General features: G+C 43.7%; 2 protein-coding genes across 2 annotated transcripts in view; both read left to right on the top strand.

The window, feature by feature from the left end:
* LPCAT2 (lysophosphatidylcholine acyltransferase 2) overlaps nt 1–24,486 on the top strand; it is a 66,614-nt gene that overhangs the window by 34,502 nt on the left and 7,626 nt on the right. Inside the window, exons 10-12 of the mRNA XM_047711558.1 lie at nt 1,086–1,211; nt 3,234–3,387; nt 22,585–22,683. Of these exons, the coding sequence (XP_047567514.1) occupies nt 1,086–1,211; nt 3,234–3,387; nt 22,585–22,683 (379 nt within the window). The remainder of the gene's footprint in view (nt 1–1,085; nt 1,212–3,233; nt 3,388–22,584; nt 22,684–24,486) is intronic.
* On the top strand, nt 14,191–15,945 carry CAPNS2 (calpain small subunit 2). The gene has a single exon (XM_047711559.1). The coding sequence runs from the start codon at nt 14,366–14,368 to the stop codon at nt 15,206–15,208; it is 843 nt and encodes a 280-aa protein (XP_047567515.1). The 5' UTR covers nt 14,191–14,365; the 3' UTR covers nt 15,209–15,945.

Raw genomic sequence — 24,486 nt, 5'->3', positions numbered from 1 at the left:
GAAAAGGTGTATGACAGAAGCATTTGAAAATAGAAAGATGCAAATTAGCAGTGTTATGTGACTCATCATGATTATTTACCCAGTAGTGTGCTGGGCCATTTACTCAGGTTATCTAACATAATCTTCACAGCAACTCTTGGAGCCAAGCAAGGAAAGTGAGACTCAGAGGGAGATACCGTTTGCCCAAGATCATAGCAGGTAGTGAGCGTCTGGGCTGGGACTCAAATCCACATTCCCTGTTACCCAAGCCCCAGGCTCTTAAAGGGCATCTCTACTGTCTAGGATTATAAATTATAAATTCCTGAAATATTTAAAATGTTTATTTTCCCAAATAAAAATATTTATTAATCAAAAACAGCCTGTAGTTGTAGATAGAAAAAAAAAAATTGTTCTTATTGCATCTGTTGAAAATGTAACATTCTTAGCACTGATTCAACAAAATCAACAAAAATAGTGGAAGACAGAACTTTAGGATTCACACTGAATATCTGTGAATAAAAGTTCTGTGAAAAGGAACCTTCAGGAAATTATTTTGGGTACCGCACAGGCTTTTTTCTCAGGACTTAGTGTTTTTTCAAGTTGTTGTTAATATCTGTTTTTTTTTCAAATCAAGTTCATTATTAGACCTCTGAGCAGGAGGGAGCCAGTAGGGGTCATGCCCTCCTTTGAGGATGGACGATGTTTAGGTTTGGAAGAACTAATGAGCTTATTCTCAGTTCTCTTTCATATTTTCAGAAGACTGTTTTGTAGCAAGTAATGATCTCCAGGTTTGAGAGATGAAAAAGCTAGCGATTGAAGCTAGCTTCAAGCTGAAGTCGGCTAATATCACGGTCCCAGTTAAAACACAAAACCAAATGACCAGCCGACCAAAGCTTGCAGACAGAAGGGGATTAACTCAGCCACAGGAAGTCTGTGCAGAAGAGAAGTATGTCTCTTTGGTAATAAGTAGCCAAAGCTACTGCCTTGAAAAGTAGTAACTACTTTCCCATTTACTGTTGTTTGTTGACCAGTTCAGGCCTGATGAAAAAATCATTGCCTTTAAAAAGAAAAAAAATTGAATTTGTTTGCTTTTAAATGCCTCTTAGAGCTTTGGGAATTCCAGTAACAGACCATACCTACGAAGACTGCAGATTAATGATCTCAGCAGGACAGCTGACATTGCCTATGGAAGCTGGGTTGGTGGAATTTACCAAAATAAGCCAGAAATTGAAGTAAGTATGTTTTTAAATTGCTACACTTTCATAAAGGCACCCCCCAGAGATCTGATGTCTTGTTTCTTTTCTCTGGTTTCATTAATGCTCAGCTCTAGAGCATTTATTCTAGACCCTGTGGCTCTAGAACCCACGGGGTTTTGCTTTTTTTTTTTTTTTAATATTTTATTTATTTGACAGACAGAGATCACAAGTAGGCAGAGAAGCAGGCAGAGAGAGAGGAGGAAGCAGGCTCCCTGTTGAGCAGAGAGCCCGATGTGGGGCTCAATCCCAGGACCCTGGGATCATGACCTGAGCCTAAGGCAGAGGCTTTAACCCACTGAGCCACCCAGGCGCCCCCCACGGGTTTTTTATTAAGGAAACCAGGACTGTGATTTCATCTCCCATGTAGTTCACCTAGTTGTGTTTTTTTTCAAGAACAGTTAATTCAGGGGACGCCTGGGTGGCTCAGTGGGTTAAACCTCTGCCTTCGGCTCAGATGATGATCCCAGGGTCCTGGGATCAAGCCCTGCATCTGGCTCTCTGCTCAGCAGGAAGCCTGCTTCTCCCTCTCTCTCTGCCTGCCTCTCTGCCTACTTGTGATCTCTCTCTCTGTGTCAAATAAATAAGTAAAAATCTTAAAAAAAAAAAAAAAAAAGAATGGTTAACTCAGAAGCATGGGTACTGGTCATACGAGGAGCCCAAGAGATAGTCGGTGTGGACCAGCACAGATCTGCCCTTCTCAGAGGTGTCTCAGAGCAGTCAGTCTGTCCTGCTACCCCCTTGCAAAAAGGATGACTTAATTAGATGGTCCTGCCAGGTGGCGGTCAGACCTCGTGTGAAGTCTGAATTGATTTGTAGGGAAGCAATTCTGACCATCACTGAGTTTTAAATACTTATCCTCGATCTCCTTTCTCTTCAGGGTGCGTAATTTTTTTAAGGGAAAACCCCTTCTTTTTACCTTTATAAACAACCCCTTTGAACCATCTGCCATTAAAAGGTATCACCCCTGATTCCCTTATTACTGTTCATTCTGTTTTCAGAATATATTAATTTGCAGAATATATTGATTCAGTAGGCTTTGGCATCCTCCCAAGGAGAGAGCTGCAGAACTGGTTATTATATTAAAGGTCAATATTGGGAGATAATATTTTGATAACTGATAGAGCAAATAGGATTCATATCTTCTAAGTAACAAGCATGGTTGATATTATATTCACAATATTCGTGTAATTTGATTCATTTGAAAAGTTTAGGTAGTTACTGAAATCAGATACAGAAGAAAGCAGCATGTGTTAGGTCACCTGTTTAATTGGACAAGACAAAGACAGGATGTGATGTGAGCTATGGTACGTTTTCTGGCATTATGGTGTTTCAGTGTTCTAGAACTTCGCTTGGAGGAAATGTGTGTCATCTAATGAATCTCCCTATCCCAACATTTTGTGTAATGCGAATTCATCATCAGCCTGGAAACTTTTAAAAGCAAGATATGCGTATTTTTTTTAAGATTTTATTTATTTACTTGACAGAGATCTCAAGTAGGCAGAGAGGCAGGCAGAGAGAGAGAAAGGGAAGCAGGCTCCCCGCTGAGCAGAGAGCCCGATGCAGGGCTCCATCCCAGGACCCCGGCATCATGACTTGAGCCAAAGGCAGAGGCTTAACCCACTGAGCCACCCAGGCTTCCTAGAATTGCATATTTTTTTAAACAACCCAATAAGTACTAAGTAATATTTAGATTCAAATACGATTTCTTATTTTCTTTTCACAAGTCATTTCTTATTTCCTCACACTGCTCCTGTTCTCAGTTACTTTCCTCTTCCTTAGGTCTTTGAGAAAACTACAGTCTCACTAATGTCCTTCAAAAAAATCAGAAGCCTGTGTACACATTCCATAAGTACTCTGAAATACCCATTTTATTCTCATTTCCAGATGTAACACTTAAGATATCGTTCCTTTGGACGGTGACTCAAACACCATTCATAAAATGTCCATGTGGGTGGTAAAGGGCTGACCACACGTGTTCATGAGTCTTTGTTTGTTTAGGTTAGACTGGGATGGTGTTCGTAAGCAGTTGGACGAGTACGCAGTAATCGCAAGTTCTTCAAAAGGAGGACGAATCGGAATTGAAGAATTTGCGGAGTATTTGAAGCTGCCTGTTTCAGATGTCCTGAGACAACTCTTTGCACTCTTTGATAGGGTACGTTACAATGTCGTCTCTAGCACCCAAACATCTTTACTCTGCTGGTTTCCAGGGAGCATAAATCAGTAGGTCATTAGGTCATTAGAAAAACTCGGCAGGTGACTGTTAGAGGAAGCAAGACCGAGCCCAAGTTTAATTTCATGATCTGGTTTTCCCCCTTAAGTTGTAACAGTAGTAATAATATAATTGTTTGTGTGTGTGTGTGTGTGTGTGTGTGTGTTGCAACAATTATGATGGTATCTAGTTATTTTAAATACCAGGTCAGAAATAAATAGTGTGACCATAAAACCACACTTGTAATATAGAATTGGAAAGGCTTCTATAACTAGCAAGAACCTAAGTCTTTTTTTTTTAAAGATTTTGTTTATTTATTTGACAGACAGAGATCACAAGTAGGCAGAGAGGCAGGTAGAGGGAGAGGGGAAAGCAGGCTCCCTGCTGAGCAGAGAGCCCAATGCAGGACTCGATCTCAGGACCCTGGGATCATGACCTGAACCGAAGGCAGAGGCTTAACCCACTGAACCACCCAGGTGCCCCGAGAACCTAAGTCTTTATGTCAAAATTCATTCATGGATGACAGAGGTGGTATTAGTCTATCCTGAAGACTTCTGGACTGCCCCCAAGACATGTGAGGACCAAATGGATTTTGTTTTCAAGTAACGTTTTATGACAAAGGTTGCAAGTAAAACTTGACCATTCGCCATTATATTAGAGGTATGATTTTCTGCTTATGAGGATGTAAGTACGAGCAGTTAGATAACTGAATTGTCAGAAAGTTTCCCTGAGAAAACTGTATCAAGATGTCAAGCTCTCAATTTTTTTTTTTAAGATTTTATTTATTTATTTGACAGAGAGAGATCACAAGTAGACGGAGAGACAGGCAGAGAGAGAGAGAGAGGGAAGCAGGCTCCCTGCTGAGCAGAGAGCCCGATGTGGGCCTCGATCCCAGGACCCTGAGATCATGACCTGAGCCGAAGGCAGCGGCTTAACCCACTGAGCCACCCAGGCGCCCTCAAGCTCTCAATTTTTAATGTGTTTTTTTAATGTACAAAGTTGACAATGAAGTTTACCTTTTTGGTGACAGTATTACGAGTGTTTGTAAATGAACTGAGGCAGGTAACTCCATTCAAGATACAGAACCTGCAAGAAACAGCTGTAGCCACCCCCTTTGTAGTGAGATCCTTGCCCTCCCCTTTACCCCCAGCAATCACTCCCCCTCTATAGCTTTGCCTTTTGTAGATGCCATGTAAATGGAATCAGATAGTGTAGATCTTTCTGAGTCTGGCTTCTTTCACTTGGCATAACGCATCTGAAATTCGGCCATGCAATCGCACATATCAACAATGTGTCCCCCTTTCCTTGCTGAGTGGCCTTCTGTTGTATGGACGCCCCATTCTCGGAGTCCCCTGTCCCCAATGGAGGAGCATTTCAGTTTGTTTCCAGTTTGGGGCAATGATGAATACAAACTATGAATATTCTTCTGTAGGTTTTTGTGTAAATCTAGGCTTTCGTTTCCCTGGGAGTATAGATTTAGGATTGTGATCTTGTTACTGTCTTATCTGAGGGTGACTTTACTTTGCATGCATTCCTAAAGGATATTTCTTTCTTTTTTTTTTTTTAATTTATTTGACCCAGAGAGAAAGATCACAAGTAGGCAGAGAGGCAGGCAGAGAGAGAGGAGGAAGCAGGCTCCCTGCTGAGCAGAGAGCCCAATGCGGGGCTCGATCCCTGGACCTTGAGATCATGACCTGAGCCGAAGGCAGAGACTTAACCCACTGAGCCACCCAGGTGCCCCCTTAAAGGATATTTCTGTTGTGAATAGCATTGACACGAGAGTCCTTCCCTTTCAACAGGTTAGCGATGAGGTCCTGCTGCCTTCAGTCCTCCGTGGTTATCCTGCCTTACTGATTTTTCTTTAGTTTTGGCTCTCCTCACCAATCCTTCTTCTACAGCATTTTGTCCAGAGGTGGTTGCCTTTTGTATTTTGACTAGAGTTTCTAATTGTAATCGAAAGGAGAGATGGGCTCACCCGGGCTTTTTCCTTCCTGGCTGGCTCCAGAAGTCTCGGTTCTCTATGGACCTTTGGGAAAAGATCTTGCAAAGAAATCATAGCTTGATGACAGAAACCAGGACACGGTTTGTTTTTTTTTTCTCTCTCTTTACCCAGAGCACTGGGTTCTCATGATCCTAATGACTCATTCTCTGACCTCTGAGATGAACCATCCTTCAACCTGATGTAGGGGAGGAATCTTCTTCTCTCTGGAGTGCCCGGTCCCCTGTTCTTGGCTTGCTTACAGCACACAGACCATCTTCCCTTGTCCCGGAAACAGTCGTGTGCCACTGCAGTTGAACTCCTAGAAGGTGTAATGAAGGTTTAGAAGAAAGGAGAAGTAAGTTATTGGCTATAACTGCGCAAGTTGGGAAAATAGAAGCACTTCTTACTGGTACTATTACCAGTCTCTCTGCGAGCTTCATGTTGTCTCGTCTTCCTTTTTGGCTCCAGAAACCAGGCAAGTAATTTTATACGAAGCTTCTATAAATACGAACTTGGTGACAGGAAGGGATATGGCAGGGATCGACAAACAAGGACAGGAGATGGGGGAATGGGACATGAAACGAGGGCTTAAGGAGGAAACTCAGAGCATATCTCAGACGTCGGGTTCATCAGGATTTTCCATCAAAATTGGAAATTATATCTGTGGAGGTTGCCGTCCCTTTTCAGATGTCAAAGTGTCATTGCTGGCAATTCCATGACACCCGTTCTGTCATTTGGTAGCTGATGACCCCTGTCGTTTCTCTGGTAATCTTAAGGATGGGAAGATTTGGGAGTAGGGAAGGGAGGGGACAAGGATTAAAATAACCCCCAGTTAGCCGGGTTGACTCACTCGGAACTAGAGGATACAGCGAGCCTTGGCAGTGAAGTTGGCCAATCACATTTCTGCATGGACAGCTTCCACTAGCGCACATGCCACTTACAACCATGAGTGTGACTTTGTATAGTGTGACTTGGCTCTCACTGGAGACCGCGAGATGGTCTTTCCAGCAACTTTTCTTTTTATCTCTAACATACTGGAACGTTGAGAAAATAGCCTGAAGAATGAGGGATTCAGGCATGGGACCTTCCTTTCTCTCCTTTCCTTTTCTCCTTTCTTTTTTCCTCTTTCTCCTTTCTGTCTTTGTCTGTCTGTCTGTCTTTCCTTTTCCGTCTCTAACCTTTCTGCATGTCTGTGCCTGTGAAGATGTGCTTTGTTTTGAGAAGGCGAATTATGCAATTGTTGCCACGCCCTGAGCACATACCCACTTAACTCCCAGGCTAGGCTTGTTTTCTTGGTCTCTTGAAGTCATCTAGCTGGGGAATGTTCCACGGGAAAGAGGAGAAGTTCAGTAATGCCAGTTTGTTTCTCTCCAAGTAGCTTATCTTGCTAAACGCTATGCTTAATGAGGGGTGGGGGTTCAGGGGAGGAAGGGCGGGAACGAGAAAGGGTGGGGTGTTCCTGTGGGTCTTCCAACAGCTGTAAATGTTTGCAGTGCCGACAGCTGCCCTCAGCCTCTCTGTCTTCCCCCAAGACTAATGAGGTTGTGTTGGGATTTGGGGGATGGGACAAAGACCTGAAAATCTCTCCACATTCCCTAACTCTTTCTTCCCATGTACAGTCTTGGCTGGTCTAGAAAGACTTCATAATGGTCTTGTCTCAGTTTGTCGCTAAAAAATACACTGTCTCTTCAGCGCCTGCTGACATCCTGACATGTCCTTTCAGGTTCTTGGGGGAATCTGAAGACAAGTAAGGTCTGACAAAAACATGACATTCGCCATCCCAAGCATGGCGTAGTTCCCTAGTTTTTAGGATCATTGCCTTTGGAGAGATCCTATCTCTCTGAAAAAGATGAATGAACATTTTTATCTTTGCGTTGAATTTTGCTTCTTTATTTTTTATGGACGTATCCTGAACTCTCTGCATTGGATGGGTCAGATGTCCAGATGAGTCAGAGCTAAAGGCTAAGACAATGGTTTAAAACAGCGGTGTCTTGACATTTTTTTATATTCATTAATTCAGTTTTAAATACAAGATTTTTTGCCAGCACTCCGGAAGGGATTGAAGCTTCTTTAATGGGATTAAGAAACATCGCTAACTAACCCGAAGTCATTATAACACAGTCATTTTTCCAGTTCTAACCATGTCTCAGGATGTTTGTGACAGCAAGCCTGTCCCCTGAGCCCTCCTTCAGAGCTGTGTTCCTGAGTCAGCAGTCTCTGATGTACCTGTAAGACAGAGTCCTCAAATGCTTCAGGATGTAGCTCGCCCCTGGTGCTGGCTTGACTAGGCACCGTGTTATCTGCCTCTCACCTCTTACTAGCAGCAAGTTCCATCTCCTCTAACTGTACCTCCTGATAGACTCAGTTTAACATTTCATCAACACCCATATGCCCACGCACTGATGACCAAGCCACATATAGGGGTCAGCACACTCTTCCTGTAAAGAGCCAGATAGTAAATATTTTTTTACTTTATAGCACTTATGGTCCAAAACTTTCAGGGAAGCTTGTACAATCGAAGAGAAAAGTTCATCGTAGCCCACTCAGAAAAATCTCTCCGTTTACCCGCAGTCACCTAAGCCACAAAAGTACCCTGTCCCAACTCTCAGCACAAGCAGAAAATCTGCACGCTATAACACCCTGCCCTCTTCAACAGGAAGGGGCAAGCAAAGATGCTTGTTATTCTTGGCACTCAGGATTTCATGCTGGAACTAATACCAAGAACTAGGCAGGCAGGAAAGAACTTAGGATAAAGAGACGCATTCATTCCACATAATGTGAAACGGTGGTAAAAGATTTACAGAAGTTTACAATAGCCGAAAATGCTGGATTATCAAAGTGCTAAGGCACACACACTTTTCCTGCCTAACAGTTAAACAAAGGATGTAGTAAATGCCAGAAGAACTAAGTACACGTTAGAAGGCCGAGAGAGGGAAAATCGTGACGGTTTTCAAAATTATTTTACAGAATGGGAAGAACAACCACTTATCTAAATTTTATCAGGTGATGGTCTGTTTTGCAATGTTATTGGTAAAAAAGGCATGAGCTCGTGCTAGATTATACATAGCTGAGGAGTTAGAAAGGAGTCTATCTAGTCTGTGAAGACAAATAGTATGAGACCAGTAGAAACGAGGGAGGGTATCAGCCAGAGGCAGAGAGAGAAGACAAGAAGAAAGATTTAGAGGATCACTTTTAAATCAGATGGGAGGTTCCCTACCAACTAAACGGTGGTCACTCTAAGGACTGACTACAGTCCATCTATCAGTCCTTAAACTTTACCAACCTGCTTTGTTTTCATCAGCTTCGGAAACAGAGCAGCAGTCAGCAAACTACAGCAGACTGGGCCAGATCCAGCCTGATGCCTGTTTTGCTAATAAAGTTTTATTGAGACACACCCATGCCCATTTGTCTATGTATTGCCTGTGGCTGCTTTCTGTCTTCAGTGGCAGAGGTGAACAGTAACCAACAGTTAAGTCTTCTATCCTTTAAGTTTCCAGTTCAGGTTTGATTTGTAATATAGTATTTCATAGTTCATGTGAAAAGAACTATTGATTGCAATCTCAGTTCATCAGCATTTGTTATGTGAAATCTACCCATAACTTACATGAAGCAATTGACAGAAAAAGGCTATACTCTTCTTTCTATGTTGTTGTACGCGTTGTCCTAAATGTTCGGTGGTCCTATGTGTCTGACCATTTCCCTGTCCATGTCCCAGGTTGACTTAGCTCCTCCATTTTGCCCATTACAGTATTTTCTCTCACCGAGTGTTGTTACATGAGAAATCTCCATCTAGAGGTAAAAATTGGGAGATGCTTAGAAGGAACAGGAAGGAGGCTGCAGGAGTTAAAGCTTAACTTTTTCTTCATAAGCACAAGTGAGCAATGTCTGTCCTCCTCCATGAGCACAAGGGAGGAAAGAACAGAGCTTTGTAAAGACCAAATTGTGTCAGACCAATTTAATTTCCTCCTATGATAGAGTGACAGTCGAAGATGATAAAGAAGAAGAAATAGATATTATCTGTATGGGCTCTAGAAAGGTTTTTGATTTCATCCAACATGACATCCTCATCAATAAATTAGGAAGGTCTGGTCCAGATCATGCCGCAGTTGGGCAAAAGCCCCTCTTGACAGAAAGGCTTTGCAGCAAGTGGGAGCTGTATGTCCTTCTGGATTCAGCACTGTCCCCGCCTTGGCATTCTGTTTGGAGGGGTACCATACTTGATAGGATGCCACCCAGAATACTTGTGAAAACCAGACGATAAGTCAAAGCGGGGATAAGGGTATATCCTTAAAAGGGGTGGAACCATACCCAAGAAAAAGGAAGGTTAAATTCATTCAACATACAGCATGAGAATACTTGGGCTGGAGAAGGAAAAGAAATGCCATCGCCACCATTTCAGGACACGTGAGGATCTAGACTCCCCAAATTCTAGAGCTAAAGGGACCTTTCACGTCCAACTGCCCACCTTCCTCATTTTGCAGAAGGCAGCCAGCCTGAGAGAGGAAGTGAGTGCTAGAGGCTACACAGCTGGTTAGTTGTAGGACTGAGACTAGAATGGCTGGTCCGTGTCCTTTTTACTTCAACCTGCACTGTTGGCTGATAAACACACACACACACACACACACACACACACACACACGTGGGTTCTTAGGGCATTTTTTATACTTCCTATCGCTCACCCATTTCAAACCTACAGTTCTATGATTTTTTGAGTAAATGTGCCAAGTTGTGCAACCATCCCCATAAATCAGCTTGAGAACATTTCCAGCACCCCACTGAGTGCCCTGGTGGCATTAAGGGTTAGATCCTGCCACCAGCTTTCTCCCAGCCCTAGGCAACCACAGCAGGGTTGTTAGTCCTTTAGTGTGATTCGAGACCTGGTCTAGAAGAGAGACTTTTGGTCTCTGTGGATTTGCCTTTTCCAGACGTTTCATGTAACGGAATCGTACAGTAGATGGTCTCCTGTGTTTGGATTCTGACTATTTTGCCTAAAGTTTTTGCCGTTCACCCATGCTGTAGCATGTATAGGTGATCTGTCCTCTTTGCTTGCCAAAAAGTACTCTGTTATATGGACACGTTGTATTTTTTTTTTTAAGATTTTATTTATTTATTTGACAGAGGAAGAGATCACAAGTAGGCAGAGAAGCAGAGCTGGGGCAGGGGGCGCTGAGCAGAGAGCCCAATGCAGGGCTCCATCCCAGGACGCTGGGATCATGACCTGAGCCGAAGGCAGAGGCTTAACCCACTGAGCCACTCAGGTGCCCCGACATGTTGTGTTTTATTTATGCATCAGTTGGTGGACATTCAGGTTGTTTCTACCTTGAGGCCATTATGAGGAATGTGGCTACTAGCGTTCATGTTTCTCTCTTTACTTTTTTATATTCAGTAACTTTCCCCCTTCACATCCATCAGATGTGTCCTCTTTCCCTACTCTTTTTCCGTCCCGATCTGGACAGTAGAGTTCCCCCAGATGGCAACCCAAGATGTTATTAATGTTCTAATAAATAGCCTCGGGGGATTCAATGGTCCAGAGAAGAAAAGGTTTGTTAATCTAATAAGAGTCTTTTATTCCAAGATGGCTTATGAGAAACTATTAGCCAAACGCCCTCCATCGTCATAGGAAATAAGTGAGAGGAATCGGATTTAAACCTCAGGGAAAACCACTTCAGTTGGGCACGAGGAGGCTTGTTTTATGTGGCAGTGGTTGCTATCAAGTTAATTTGCAATATTATAAAAACAAAGTCCATGTAATGTCCTCCAAGAGAAGCTCCTGTGAATGGGTTTACATCTCTCTGAGGCCAGATGGCCCTGTGATCCCCTAAAAGGAGGACAGTCCTCTTGGGGCGCTTTCTTCTGTGTGGTGAAGGAAGACATTTGGCCTTTGGTGTTCACAGAGGCCATTTCATTGGGCCCAGGAGACCAGTTATTGGAGTCATTGTGGCATAAAACCAGTGGTTGGAGAGTTTTACACAAACCACAGGGTGTGGTGGAAGGAGACATTGCTCCTGTGCCCTGAACAGAGCAAGGTCTCCCAGCTGCTGCTCTCTCCCTAACGATAGCTACTACAAGGGTGGTTGTTCAGTTCTAGAAATTGTACAGCTTACAGTGTAATTTCACATCTTCTCTCCTTTTGACTTGACATTCGAGCCTGGAGAGTTCCCACTGAGAGACCATCCATCACGCGGCAGTTAGTTCAAAGCCCTTTCTAGCCCAAGTCCGTTCTGCGGATCTGCCTCTCTCTGCTGTTGAGCCCAGAATGGACCATCATCACGTTTCACTGTTTCTTAAAGACCACACAGCCTTTAGCTCCTCTGCATTTTTGCTGTGCTCTCCCTTCACATCCCTTGTCTGTTCAGAGAGCTCTGGCTTGGCCGTAGTCAGGCCTGCGCGTTATCTCTTGTGTAGGTCAGTGTTCTCCTTGGCAGAATTCATCACTCCCTTTTTGGGTACCCACAGTCCTGGATAATAGAGCACACCACTTTTCCTCAGTAGCTCACCTTCCCTGAGTCTTTCTTTCCTTATCACAGATACTTTGTCTTTCAGAGGAATTCTGTGAAACTTAAATACCAAAAAATACTATATACAAATGTAATAGTTTGGTATTAATAATAGAAATGTGGGAGACTCCTGGGTCGCTCAGTCAGTTAAGTGTCTGCCTTTGGCTTAGGTCGTGATCCCAGAGTCCTGGGATCGAGTCCCATATCAGGCTCCTTGCTCAGTGGGGAGCCTGCTTCTCCCTCTGCCTGCTGCTCCCCCTGCTTATGTGCTCTCTTTCCCCCTCTCTCTCTGACAAGTGGGTGGATAAAATCTTTTTAAAAAATAGTAGAAATGTGAATATAGATATCAGGTTATAATTACAACTAGTTTTTGGTGGGTGTTCCCAATCCTTGAGCACAGCAACCCTAATGTATTTGCCTTCGTCTCCTAAACACTGAATCCAAGTCCTCATTCTTAACAAATGAGATTGAATTATTGTGAAGTAGGCATAATGAGATATTACCACCTCGTACCCATTAGGATGGCCAGTCAGGAAGGGAGGAAGGAAGGGAGGGAGGGGTGAGAGGAAGGAAGGAAGGAAGGAAGGAAGGAAGGAAGGAAGGAAGGGCGGGCTGTTGGCTGGGCTGTAGAGAAATTGGAACCCCTGTGCACTATTCATAGGAATATAAAATAGTGTATCTACTATTGAAAACAGTATGGTGGTTCTTCAAAAACTTAAAAAACCAAATTACTCTATATGATCTGAGAGTTCTGGTAGAAGCAACCCAAGCATCCACCAATAGACAAGTGGATAAACCAAATGTTTCTTATACATACAGTGGAATATTATTTAGCTCTGAAAAAGGAAATAAATCCCAACACCTGCTATAACATGGATGGACCCAGAACACATTACGTTAGGTGAAAGAAGCCCGTCATGAAGGGACAAATCCTATGTGGTTCCACTGATGTGAGGTCCCTAGAGCAGTCAGACTCATAGAGTCAGAAAGTAGGACGGGGGCTGCCAGGACCTAGTGGGAGGAGGGAACGGGGAGTTCCTGTTTAATGGGGACAGAGCTTCAGTTTGGGAAGATGAAAAAGTTTCTGGGGATGAACAGTGGTGACGGTTGCACAATGATATGAATGTACCTAATGCCACTCAACTGACCTCTTACAGTTATGACGGTAAATTACATGTTATGTGTACTTCACCACAGTTTCTAGACATTTTATATTTTTATTTATTTATTTTTAAAAATTATTTATTTGACAGAGATCACAAGTAGGCAGAGAGGCAGGCAGAGAGAGAGAAAGGGAAGCAGAATCCCTGCTGAGCAGAGAGCCAGATGTGGCGCTTGATCCCAGGACCCTGGGATCATGACCTGAGCCAAAGGCAGAGGCTTGAACCCACTGAGCCACCCAGGCGCCCCTGTTTCTAGACATTTAAATTAAAAACATTTAAATTTTTAAAAACAAGACACAAAGAAGTCTCTCCTGGTTGGTTCCGTTTGTTCAGGGCACAGCAATCAGTTGATGGTGTTCGATGTTGAGATAATGGTTACCCTGGGGAGGGAAGAGTAACTAGAAAGCAGGAGGTGGTTCTAGGGCATGGCCATATTCTATCTTTTGATCTGGCCGTTATCACATAGGTGTGTATGGTGTGTGAACTTCTCCGAGCTCTCCAGTTGTGACTTGTAAGGTTTTCTATGTGTCTGTTATACTCCAAAAATAATTCCAGAAATGGAGATCCTTAGGGCCACAGCAGACTATAGAGTCAGACTCTGTGAGGATGGGACCGGGGGACCCTGCATCTTAAAACCTCCCCTTCCAGGTTTTTCTTAAGAGCATTGGATTTGGGGAATCTTCACTAAAAGAAAGGGATCGGAGAAACAGCCTCCAATGCCCAAGAATCCCATTCTGCACTAACAATAAATATTCCTTAGAAAAGAAATTCTTGATATCTTGGAGTCACTTAGCTTCCCCGGTTAGGAAAACACCTATCATCTTTCAGGTGCTGAGAAATCAGTGATGTAGAGAAAGGTGTGAATGTGTATTTTAATATATTACATTTAAAAGTAGTATTTCTTGGGGTGCCTGGGTGGCTCAGTGGGTTGAGGCCTCTGCCTTCATTTCAGGTCGTGATCTCAGGGTCCTGGGATCGAGCCCCGCATCGGGCTCTCTGCTCAGCGGGGAGCCTGCTTCCTTCTCTCTTTCTCTCTCTCTGCCTGCCTCTCTGACTGCTTGTAATCTCTACCAAATCAATAAATAAAATCTTAAAAAAAATAGTATTTCTTATAATTCGTCATAAGCACAATGACTCACGAATATTTTGAGGCCCTCTAAAAACAGGCAGGTGCTAGGACCTAATGGAAGTCAGGCTTTCAGTAGGAGGGGAGACAGCACTATGGGGCGTGGTCCCCTGGAAGCAGGTACAGAAAAGCCAGTTCTTCCACCTGGAAGCTAATGAGACTCCATTTCAACTCTCTCCACACCACCTCCGAGACACCAGCAGCTTTCACACTTGCTTGTCAAACCAAAAGCATGTTTCTTGCAAAGGCTTTATTGGAAGGGGCCGATCGAGGTCTTGGAGAAGCTCTTGGAGGCCTTCTTAGAGGAGGCGGTCAGAGAAGAAGAGGAGGAGGAGGAGGAGGAGGAGGAGGAGGAAATCTCGGAGGGATAGTTGGAGGAATCGTGAATTTCATCAGCGAGGCCGCGGCAGCTCAGTACACCCCAGAACCGCCTCCCACTCAGCAGCATTTCACGACCGTGGAGGCCAATGAAAGTGAGGAAGTTCGTCGGTTTCGACAGCAGTTTGCCCAGCTGGCAGGACCAGACATGGAGGTGGGTGCCACCGACTTAATGAATATTCTCAACAAAGTCCTTTCCAAGCACAAGGACCTGAAGACCGACGGCTTTAGCCTTGACACCTGCCGGAGCATCGTGTCCGTGATGGACAGTGACACGACCGGCAAGCTGGGCTTTGAAGAATTTAAGTACCTCTGGAACAACATCAAGAAGTGGCAGTGTGTTTATAGGCAGTATGACAGGGACCGCTCTGGGTTCCTGAGAAGTTCCCAGCTGCGCGAGGCCCTGCAGGCAGCGGGTTTCCAGCTAAATGAGCAGCTTTACCAAATGATCATCCGCCGCTATGCTGATGAGGACGGCAGCATGGATTTCAACAACTTCATCAGCTGTCTGGTCCGCCTGGATGCTATGTTCCGCGCCTTCAGATCCCTGGATAGGGACGCAGACGGTCTGGTTCAAGTATCCCTCCAAGACTGGCTGCAACTGACCATGTATTCCTGAAGCCGGCCCCTCCCTGAGGACGGGACTCCGGACAGCCTCGCCCTCCCGTCCCCACGGCGGCTGATACCCTGTCCCAGAGCTGTCATTTCCTGCGAGCTCATATATCTCCCTGCATGCTTCTGAACTGGGACTGCCCTTTGGTGCTGAGTTAAAACAGATTTTCTTTTTTTTAAATGAGAAATGTTCTGAGTGGTTTGTATGTCAGCTCTGTGAGATACTGGATGTGTAGGGATGTATGTATGGGGTCGGGGGGCATGGGGTAGAGCCCCCTTGGAATAGATTTTAATAGGGCATTGCTTATTTGGTGAGTGAATTCCAAGGAGCAGGAAACTTGTTGTCATTGAGAATGAAATCTTGAAAAAAGAAAACCCTGGAGTAAATCAAGATAGCCCTCAAGAGATCTAGTTTTCCCTTTAAAAAAGGTGAGGAGGAGGGAAGTTGAGAATCTGTTTTTCTCTTAATTTCATATCTGGTCTTTCCATTATGAAAAAAAGAGAGAGGAAAAAAAGAGAAAGAAAAAGTGTTTTCCTGGAAGCCTATTTAACTGTATAGAAACAGATTAAGAAAGGAGAAAAGAAGCAATGTCACGTAAGGGAAGTATATATGAGTTTTTAACAATGGAGCGACTGTCTGAAATTCCAGAATTCTTTAGTCCTGTTTCTCTAGTAAAATAAGCATGCAGCAAATTTGTTTTGTTTTGATGTATTTGTAAAGAGGGTCAGGGCATTGGGGAATGAAGGGTGGACCCGTAGCCCAATATGTCAGTCTCAATCATTCTTCACATGCTTCATACAAAATCAGGCTTGCCCAACGCACGTTGGCTGGCTCTTGTCGTGTCTTGCCCTGCCTCAGAGCTAGGAATGTTTTGTTGTTGTTGTTCCTTTTGCGAAACTGTGGACAGAAGAAACGTAAGCAAAGGAGCAAAAAAAAAGTGTTGGGGGGAGCATAGAGTGATCAGTTACTTGATATATAAAGGAATATAGAGATATATAAAGATGTTTAAGTACTGTTGAGTGTCACAGGGGTTCTCAGTCCGGACCGTGATTCAGAGGGAGAGCTCTTTAGGAATACTGACGGCTGAGTCCCACTCCAGATGTGTTGAAGAACAATCTTTCGAGGTGGGGCCCGGAGACGAGTATTTTTAAAGCTCCCCGGGTGATTCCAGTAAGCAGCCAAGGTCACCTGCCTGGGCAGTTGTTCCTTGCTTGTGTATGGCCCTTGGTTTGGCTCTGTCATTTTGATTCAGACGGTGATGATGGGGCGGGCAGAATCCAGAATGCCCAGCTAGGCAAGTAGACTGAACCACTGGGGCTGTGTATGCAAGGACTCAGTAACCCTCCCTCCCCCCCGCCCCACCCCTGCCCTGCTATTGAATTGGTTCCCACGGCTCTGGCTTCTCTGGCTCTCAGTGCCCTCCCTCTCTCTCCAAAGGCTAGTTTAGAGGGTCCTCCTGAGTTTGAAGATCAATTCTTCCTTCCTCTTTTGACCCATTTCAAGGAAAGTTTAACTCTGGAACTGATGTCACTCTTCTGTTAACAGTCCGCAGCGGCAGGTGAGAAATCCCCAGGGCCAGTTAGGAGAGGTTGGCTTTCGGCCTCCGCACTCACCATCGTCACCATCGTCACTATCATGGGATATTTATACAACACTACGTGCGTATACTTCTGCGCGGAGTCAGGCCCAGAGACCACACCCGCCTTCCACGAGGGACCTGTACGTGTAAGCTCGCTCCGGTGGGCTGCCCAGCCACCTATGCTCATATCAGAAGGAGGCTGCTACCAACAACCACACACGTTAATTTCAGGATCCCCATGTTAGAATCAGCCCATTCGTATGTCAGGCCTGAGCGTAGGCATCTAGCCAAGAAAGGGGAGAGCTGCCAAGGTGCCTTTTAAGGCCTCAGAATATTAGGTTTATTATTTAACCTTTCCACATAATGGCTGCAGAAAGGGCAACCGAGCCTTACCCTGGTGGTCCTCAGTTATTTCTAAATATTTTATGAAAGTTAAGGTGGTTGTATCATGCTGGGGGTGGTGGTAAGTATTTTTCTTGCTCCTCGGGTCAAGGGATTATCTGCTCTTACGATTCCCTTCTTGCCCGCCCAGGGCAAAACATCCTGAAGTCACCTCCATGTCCCTTCTGTTCTCTTCTGGATTTGTATAACGTTTGTACAGATCACCCCAGACATTAGAGAAAATGCTAGAAAATCCAGTCTAAACTCCGGACTTTGTCAAGTACTCAAAACTTTGGCATCGCGTAGAACCGAGAGCCTGACGAGTGATTGAACTTCTTAGTTTTTATCCAGTAGTTGACATTTTCAAGGCACATTTTCAATTTAAGGGGGAAGAGTATTTACCTGATGATTTTTTTTTTTTTATTTTGCCATTTCTACATGGAAGCCTCCTTACAGGCTGAGACAAGGGTCTTTGATTCATATCATTCCATCCCATGATCTTTCCATTTCTAACATGAAGCAATACCATCGATGTAGTAAGTTGAAAATAATACTCAGCAATTTTAAAAAGCATGTGAAGGGGTGCCTGGGTGGCTCAGTGGGTTAAAGCCTCTGCCTTCGGCTCAGGTCATGATCCCAGGGTCCTGGGATCAAGCCCCACTTCAGGCTCTCTGCTCAGCAGGGAGCCTGCTTCCTCCTCTCTCTCTGCCTGCCAGTCTGGTCTGCCTACTTGTGATCTCTGTCTGCCAAATAAATAAAATCTTAAAAAAAAAAAAAAAAGCATGTGAAGTTGCACAGTCTCCATCTTTTAAATTTCAAAATACCCCATATGATTTCGAAAAACACCTTTATCTTAATGTGATCCACAGGACTCTGTAACCTGTAACAGCAGGAAAAAGAACGTAGGTCTGTACTTGACGCACGTATGCTGTGTACCTAAGAAAAGCAGACCTCCAAGAATATTCGAAATGTATACATCATCTTAAAGGTCACATTTTAAATGTCTTGAGTAGTGGTGCATGTATTTTTAAGAACTGTTTTTTTGTTTTTTTTTTTTTTTAAGCCAGAGATTTCATCAGTAATATTGCACAGCTAACCCATGCTGGGGCCTTGAAAAAATATTCACTGATACACCTGCAGGGCCCTGATATTTAACACGTCTCTTGATCTTGAGGTGCTTTCAGAATTACTTCTTAAAAGTGTCTGTGTTTAATGCTAAGTGGATTAAAGCAATTTAATTCTGAGAAAATTGGTAATGCAATTATGTATGTGGGTGGAAATACGCTCTTAATAAGCGTATTTGAGTAAACAGAATACCTCTTCCCAGACTCCTCTGGAAAACTGAGAATTTACTGGATTTTGATAATAGTACTCTTTTGGATTTGTAGTCATCTTCAAAGACTCAAAGTCTTTTTCTGTTGGCTGCTGCATAGTAGCTTCTATTTTTAGGTGAACATCCCTGAATTGTTTTGATGGCATTGATTTTCTCTCCTTTGCGGGGATGATATCAATTATAACACACCAAAAATGATATAGACCTATTCCTTGGGAGTTTACCATCTCTCAGTATATTCAGAACTGCATCCTTACATGTTGCTGGACTTGGAAGGTTGTAAAATATATCCAGTTCAGTAAGAATGAAAATGTTGACTAAATCCAAATAGGAAAGGCCTCAAGGAATGGCTACCTGAGAATCAAACACAGGAACACCACCATTTGTTCTTTCTGGACTTTTAAATGGACCATGTCTGAACACGTGGTCTGCCTTCCCACTGGTCCGAGAAGACAGCGTCGTGTGGTTATGGGGATAGCATGGTGCGGGGGCGCTGGGAGATCACAGTGACCCCCAACTTTCACTTCCGTGCTTTTCTGATCTGCTGACCGCCAGGGAAGGGGTGGGCCCCACCATCTAGAGTTCCAGCCAGGCTCAGTCATCCTTTCTCTTCGCAGTGACCCAAAACAAATCCGTAGTTGCTACTCAGGGCTGTCCTGGCTTCCAGATTAGGACAGATAATGGAGGGATTAGAGTCTCCTTCCAGAAAGCTGGGCTCCTCCTTTGAAATGTGGCCCTACAATATTTTCAAGTCTAGATTTTTTTTTAAGTTTATGACTCTTCCTGAAAAGTTTAGTAGGTTTTTAAAGAAAAGAACCACAGATCTGAAGGATAATTTTTATCATGGAACTGATTTGAAATAAAAAAATTAAAGGAGTGTGTTTTGTTGTCTACTTTTAAATTATCTGTTTTTGAATGGATTTTATTAAGCTACTTGCTTTAATTTGAATGATTTAGAGTCCAATTATCTAAATTTTCATTGGAGTTCATGGTAATAGCAAGTTTCGTGACCTCAAATAAAGCTTATGACTCATTCTTTTTATTTAAAGTCAATTAATTAACATATAGTGTACTATTAGTTTCAGAGGGAAAGTTTAGTCATCAGTAACATACAAGACCCAGTGCTCATTCTATCACATGCCCTCCTTAATGCTCAATCACCCAGTTACCCAGTTACCCCCTCGCCCTCCCACCCAACCCCCATCAACTCTCAGTTTATTGCCTATAGTTGAGTCTTTTATGGTTTGTCCCCCTCTCTCATTTCATCTTACTTTATTTTTCCTTCCCTTCCTGTATGTTCATCTGTTTTGTTTCTTAAAGTCCACATACAAGTAAAATCACACAGTATTTGTCTTTCTCTGGCTGACATATTTCATTTAGCATAGTACCCTCTAGTTCCAGCCACATCATTGCAAATGTGTAAGATTTTGTTTTTTGGATGGCTGAGTAATATTCCATTGTGTATGTTTATGTATGTATATATCCAGTAATATTGCATTGTGTGGTACGTATATAAATGTATACACACACACAACTTCTTCTTTACCCATTAATCTGTTGATGGACATCTGGGCTCTTCCCATAGTTTGTGGACATCGCTGCTATAAACATTGGGGCGCAGGTGCCCCTTCAGATCATTACGTTTGTATCCTTTGGATTAATACCTAGCAGTGCAATTACTGGACCATAGGACTCTCATTTTTTTTTATTAGTTAAAATGAATTAGTTGAATGGATTATTTCTAAGATTCCTTCCAGTTCAAAGTTTTATTATTCTGAATTGGGGAACTTAACAATGTATTATTGTATTGATCTGATAATAAAATACCTGAGAATAATTTCCATGCTACTTTTTTCCCCTTCCCATTACTAAGATGAAAACTTACCTATAATTTCCCGTGGGATTGTCAAGGGTCTGCTTTTTGTCAGTCAAAACCATTCATAGATAAGACTGTTAACGAGTATTAGAGGTCCAGAATATTACCTTGTTTTGTGAATAGTGGTGCTATGAAGGGTTCTTTACACTTCTCTTTCTCCATCTGCAAAATGAGTCATGGTGCTTGACCTCTGTGTCAGTGGTATAGATGAAAATTGGACGCCTCACCATAGACAACATAAATTCAGAAAAGTATTTACAATCATACAATTATGATTGCGTCCTCATTATCCATTGACCATTCTTCTACTCCTTCTTCAGACCTTCCATTCAAGACTTCTGTGTTGCCTCATAGAGGAAGCCAATTGAGGAACTAGTGCATCTATCGTGAGCAGTAGGTCTGTGGTTCAGTGAGCTGCTGGGGCATCTCAGCCCTCGATGGTGTGTAAGGAAATGAATGACGGTGGCCCAAGAAGGAAACGATGTCTCTTAAAACTCCACCGCCTCTAAAATTTCTGGGGTCATGAAAATGCAGCTATTGACTGTGTTGGTGATCACCCTGTGAATACATTTGTCGAAACACATTAACTGTACCCTGCAGATGGGTGCTTTTCATTGGATGTGAATGATACTTTTTTTTTAAATCATCTTCCCCCCCCCAAAAAAAAAAAGTGGTTCAAGAAAAGGAAGAGAGGTGCCTGGGTGGTTCAATGGGTTAAGCATATGACTCTTGATTTCGTCTCAAGTCATGATCTCAGGGTTGTGAGATCGATCCCTGCACTGGGCTCCGTGCTTAGTGGGGAGCCTGCTTGAGATCTCTCCCTCTCCCTCTGTCCCCCATTTGTGTGCTGTCTCTCTCTCTCTCTCTCATATAAATAAATATTTTTTTAAGGGGAAAGAGGGGGCACCTGGGTGGCTCAGTGGGTTAAGCCGCTGCCTTCGGCTCAGGTCATGATCTCAGGGTCCTGGGATCGAGTCCCGCATCGGGCTCTCTGCTCAGCAAGAAGCCTGCCTCCCCCTCTCTCTCTGCCTGCCTCTCTGCCTACTTGTGGTTTCTCTCTCTCTGTCAAATAAATAAATAAAACTTAAAAAAAAAAGTGGGGGGAGGAGAAAAGGAAGAAAACAGCTCCTTTGTAGATAACCAGACAAAAATGGAAGTCAGTTGACCTGAGTTGTTTCAGGAATAAACCCTGTTCCTTAAGGGAAATCTTTAAAATATCTTTGTTTCTAAGGTCTCTGGTAGGAAAGGGAAGTTAAATTGTTCCTCTTTTTAGTTCCCACCCTGCAGTAAGATGAAGGAATAATATAAAAGCGACTCTTAATCTTTTGAGTCTTGGTTGCTTTGAGGAGCAGGCCAGAGCTTCAATTTTTCTTCCCTAAAAACATGTACACACCAAAACTACACACCTTGTCAGGGGCTTCATGGCCTCCCCTTTCCCCAGGCTCATCTGTGAAACCTCAGCGAAGAACACTTGCCTTAGTTTTAAAGTGAACCCAACGTCATAGGTAAGGGTCAAGGAGAAAAAGGTAGTCTTTGTTTTCAGCGCCTGAGTGTGCTAAGCAGTGGAAACACACTGCCACACAAAGAAACCAGTCCTTGCCCTGAAGGAACTCCTGATGGTGGAGATGCCGATCCTTAGTCACAGTTAAAGATTACGCTCTTATTGACGCCAAACATCATTTGTTCATCTGTCAAGTACTGCGCTAGCCTTGTTGTTCCTAGTTCACACTTTATCTGGGAATTCATCACTTGAAGATTTGGCTGCCAAAAGGCTTCTGACACCTGGGATTATCATCATAGAGCTTGTGTGCAGTTCTCTTTCCTTCTCCCCTCTTCGTCCTCAGGGTTCCTGTCTAGGTGAGTGGTTCATGCGTAGGAAACCCTGCTTTCGGTCAGCCTGACTTAGAATCATCAATGACTTCTTCATTGCCAACATGAAATACCTCCTGTGGTGTATAGATAAGTTCAGGGTCTCCTGCGTCTAAATGCTTCTGCTCATTACTAAGCAGAAATATATCTTTCTTCCTTCTGAATTGGGAACAGGTGGACCCCTGGCTTGCTGTTTGCTCTCAGTGCAGAGTTTTTTTTTCCAAGCAGGCTCAGTGCATGATGACATTGAGCTGTGTGACATGCCTGGGTTTCACCTTTGGGGCTGTGATTAGTAGTAATTCAACTAGTGGGCCCGCTAATTGATTTCTCCCCTCCTTCCACAGAACCACGACGGCAGTATCGACTTCCGCGAGTACGTGATCGGCCTGGCTGTCTTGTGCTACCCTGCCAACACGGAGGACATCATTCAGGTGGCATTTAAGGTATTGTCAGCCCCCCTGAAAGCCTCTCGGTCTGCCTTGTGAACAAGCGTTGACGCGAAGCATATTATTTGAAAATCAGTGAAATCTGATAGTCGAGTTTATAGATCTGCTGTGCCGTGTACACGGGGGTAACGTGATGACGACCGTTGCTCCCGAGAATAAAGAAAACACGGCATCGAGTTGAGCACAAGGGAAGGCATCGAGACTGGAGAGCAGGTGATTTCACAAATTAGCTTTAAAAATGATTTCTGTCCAGCCTCTCCATTTTGAAGTCCCAAAGTACAGTTTATAAATAAATACCACCTGTCACCAGCCAGCCTAATTCACCATCTGGAAAGTTCCCATCTATCCTGATTTTCTCACTCTGTGTGCCAGAGATATTTTAAGTGCTCTTTTCCAGGTGGAGTTGATGGTGTGGTGATGGTATCCGATGAGCTTCCTGATACACATCCCAGGTCCCCACCCTGTGTGTTTTCCCATAGTATCACGTGTATTTCCACAGCAGCATCAGGGAAGGGGGTGGCCGATGAATAAGACCCTGTCCCCAGCAGGACTGGGTGGAGGGCTGAACTTTGAGGACTCAGACTCCCTTTATCCTGCCCACGCCCAAGAGATAGGGGGAAGAGACACTCCCAAAATGTGTTTTTCATTTTTCTGTGATAAACGGGGCTTCTAATTAGTCTTAGAACTAATTAGAATTAATTAGGTGTCTAATTAATATTTAGGGAGGATGTTCCTAAGGTTGTGTAGTTTGATCTCAAGTGAAATAAGACTTGATTTCCCTGCTTGTCTCTGTACTGAGCTGTAGATACTGACCCATCCTGACTTGGCTGTCTCTCTGCTTCCGTCCGCCATGACACCCGAGGACCTTCCCTCTTCCTGTTTCCTACTCTCCTCTCTTCCTGGTTTCTGAGAAGAATATCCCACTGTGATTCTGACAGGTTTTCTTTCCCCTCTATCCTCTAGAAAGACACTCTTTCTCCAAGAGTCCTTTGTCACGTTTTAGAGGCCGCCGGGGCCAGCCTCAGGAATGTTCCCGCATTCTGCCATTGACAGAGGAGTCCCCAGGCTTTCTTTTTATTTCAGATTGGTTTAAACTGAGTTAACTGCGAGGCCCGTGAAGAACTAAGTGGTTGATGCTTAGCAGATGGTCATAAGGCAAGGGCCAGAACTTTTTCCAAGTTTAAAACGTTTGTCTTTTACAGACTTATTCATCATAAAACCTAAAATTATACACATAGCTAACTTATTCCAATCCAGATATTTCTGTCTGTGTTTTGGGATTGTATTCGTAATTATAAGTTGAGCTGAGCAAACGGTCAGTTTGGGTTTACCAATGAAAGATCTGATAGAAAATTTGGCCCTCGAGCCCAGTAATTATTGTTTTTAAAGACGTCGTGAGATTTTTCTCTAGCCTAGACCTTGGTCTGGTGTGGAGGAGGGAAGCAAGGAGGACTTAAAACTATAATTAGTTCTTTTTCCAGTAAGACAAGGATCATGCTCTACGTTGCTTTTTTTTTTTTTTTTTTTTTTGCCACGTTCTCTTTCAAGGGTGTTGGATGTTTTTGAAAATATTTTGGCACGCTTGTATTTTTCAATGGAGTGTTGTCCTTTTCTATGCACAGGACCCTGTCACTTCCTTTAATCTGGGAAGGCCTTCATAATGAACTCCCCATCCCTGAGCCCATTTCATCGTCACAGAGACCTGCAGAGCTAGAGGATTAGCTAGAGTTCTTCAGCAGTGAGCAACAGGCATGCGCTATGGCCGAGACATCTGTCCTAAGGCCGGGGAGGGGGCTCCAG

The sequence above is a fragment of the Lutra lutra genome, chromosome 17 (genome assembly GCF_902655055.1).
Source record: "Lutra lutra chromosome 17, mLutLut1.2, whole genome shotgun sequence".
Taxonomy (NCBI): domain Eukaryota; kingdom Metazoa; phylum Chordata; class Mammalia; order Carnivora; family Mustelidae; genus Lutra; species Lutra lutra.
The sequence above is the reverse complement of the archived record's forward strand: the minus strand, read 5'-3'. Positions and strand labels throughout refer to the sequence as shown.

Bases quoted from the DNA above. Each gene is read 5' to 3' on its own strand.
- CAPNS2 (XM_047711559.1), top strand. From the start codon at position 14,366: ATGAGACTCCATTTCAACTCTCTCCACACCACCTCCGAGACACCAGCA.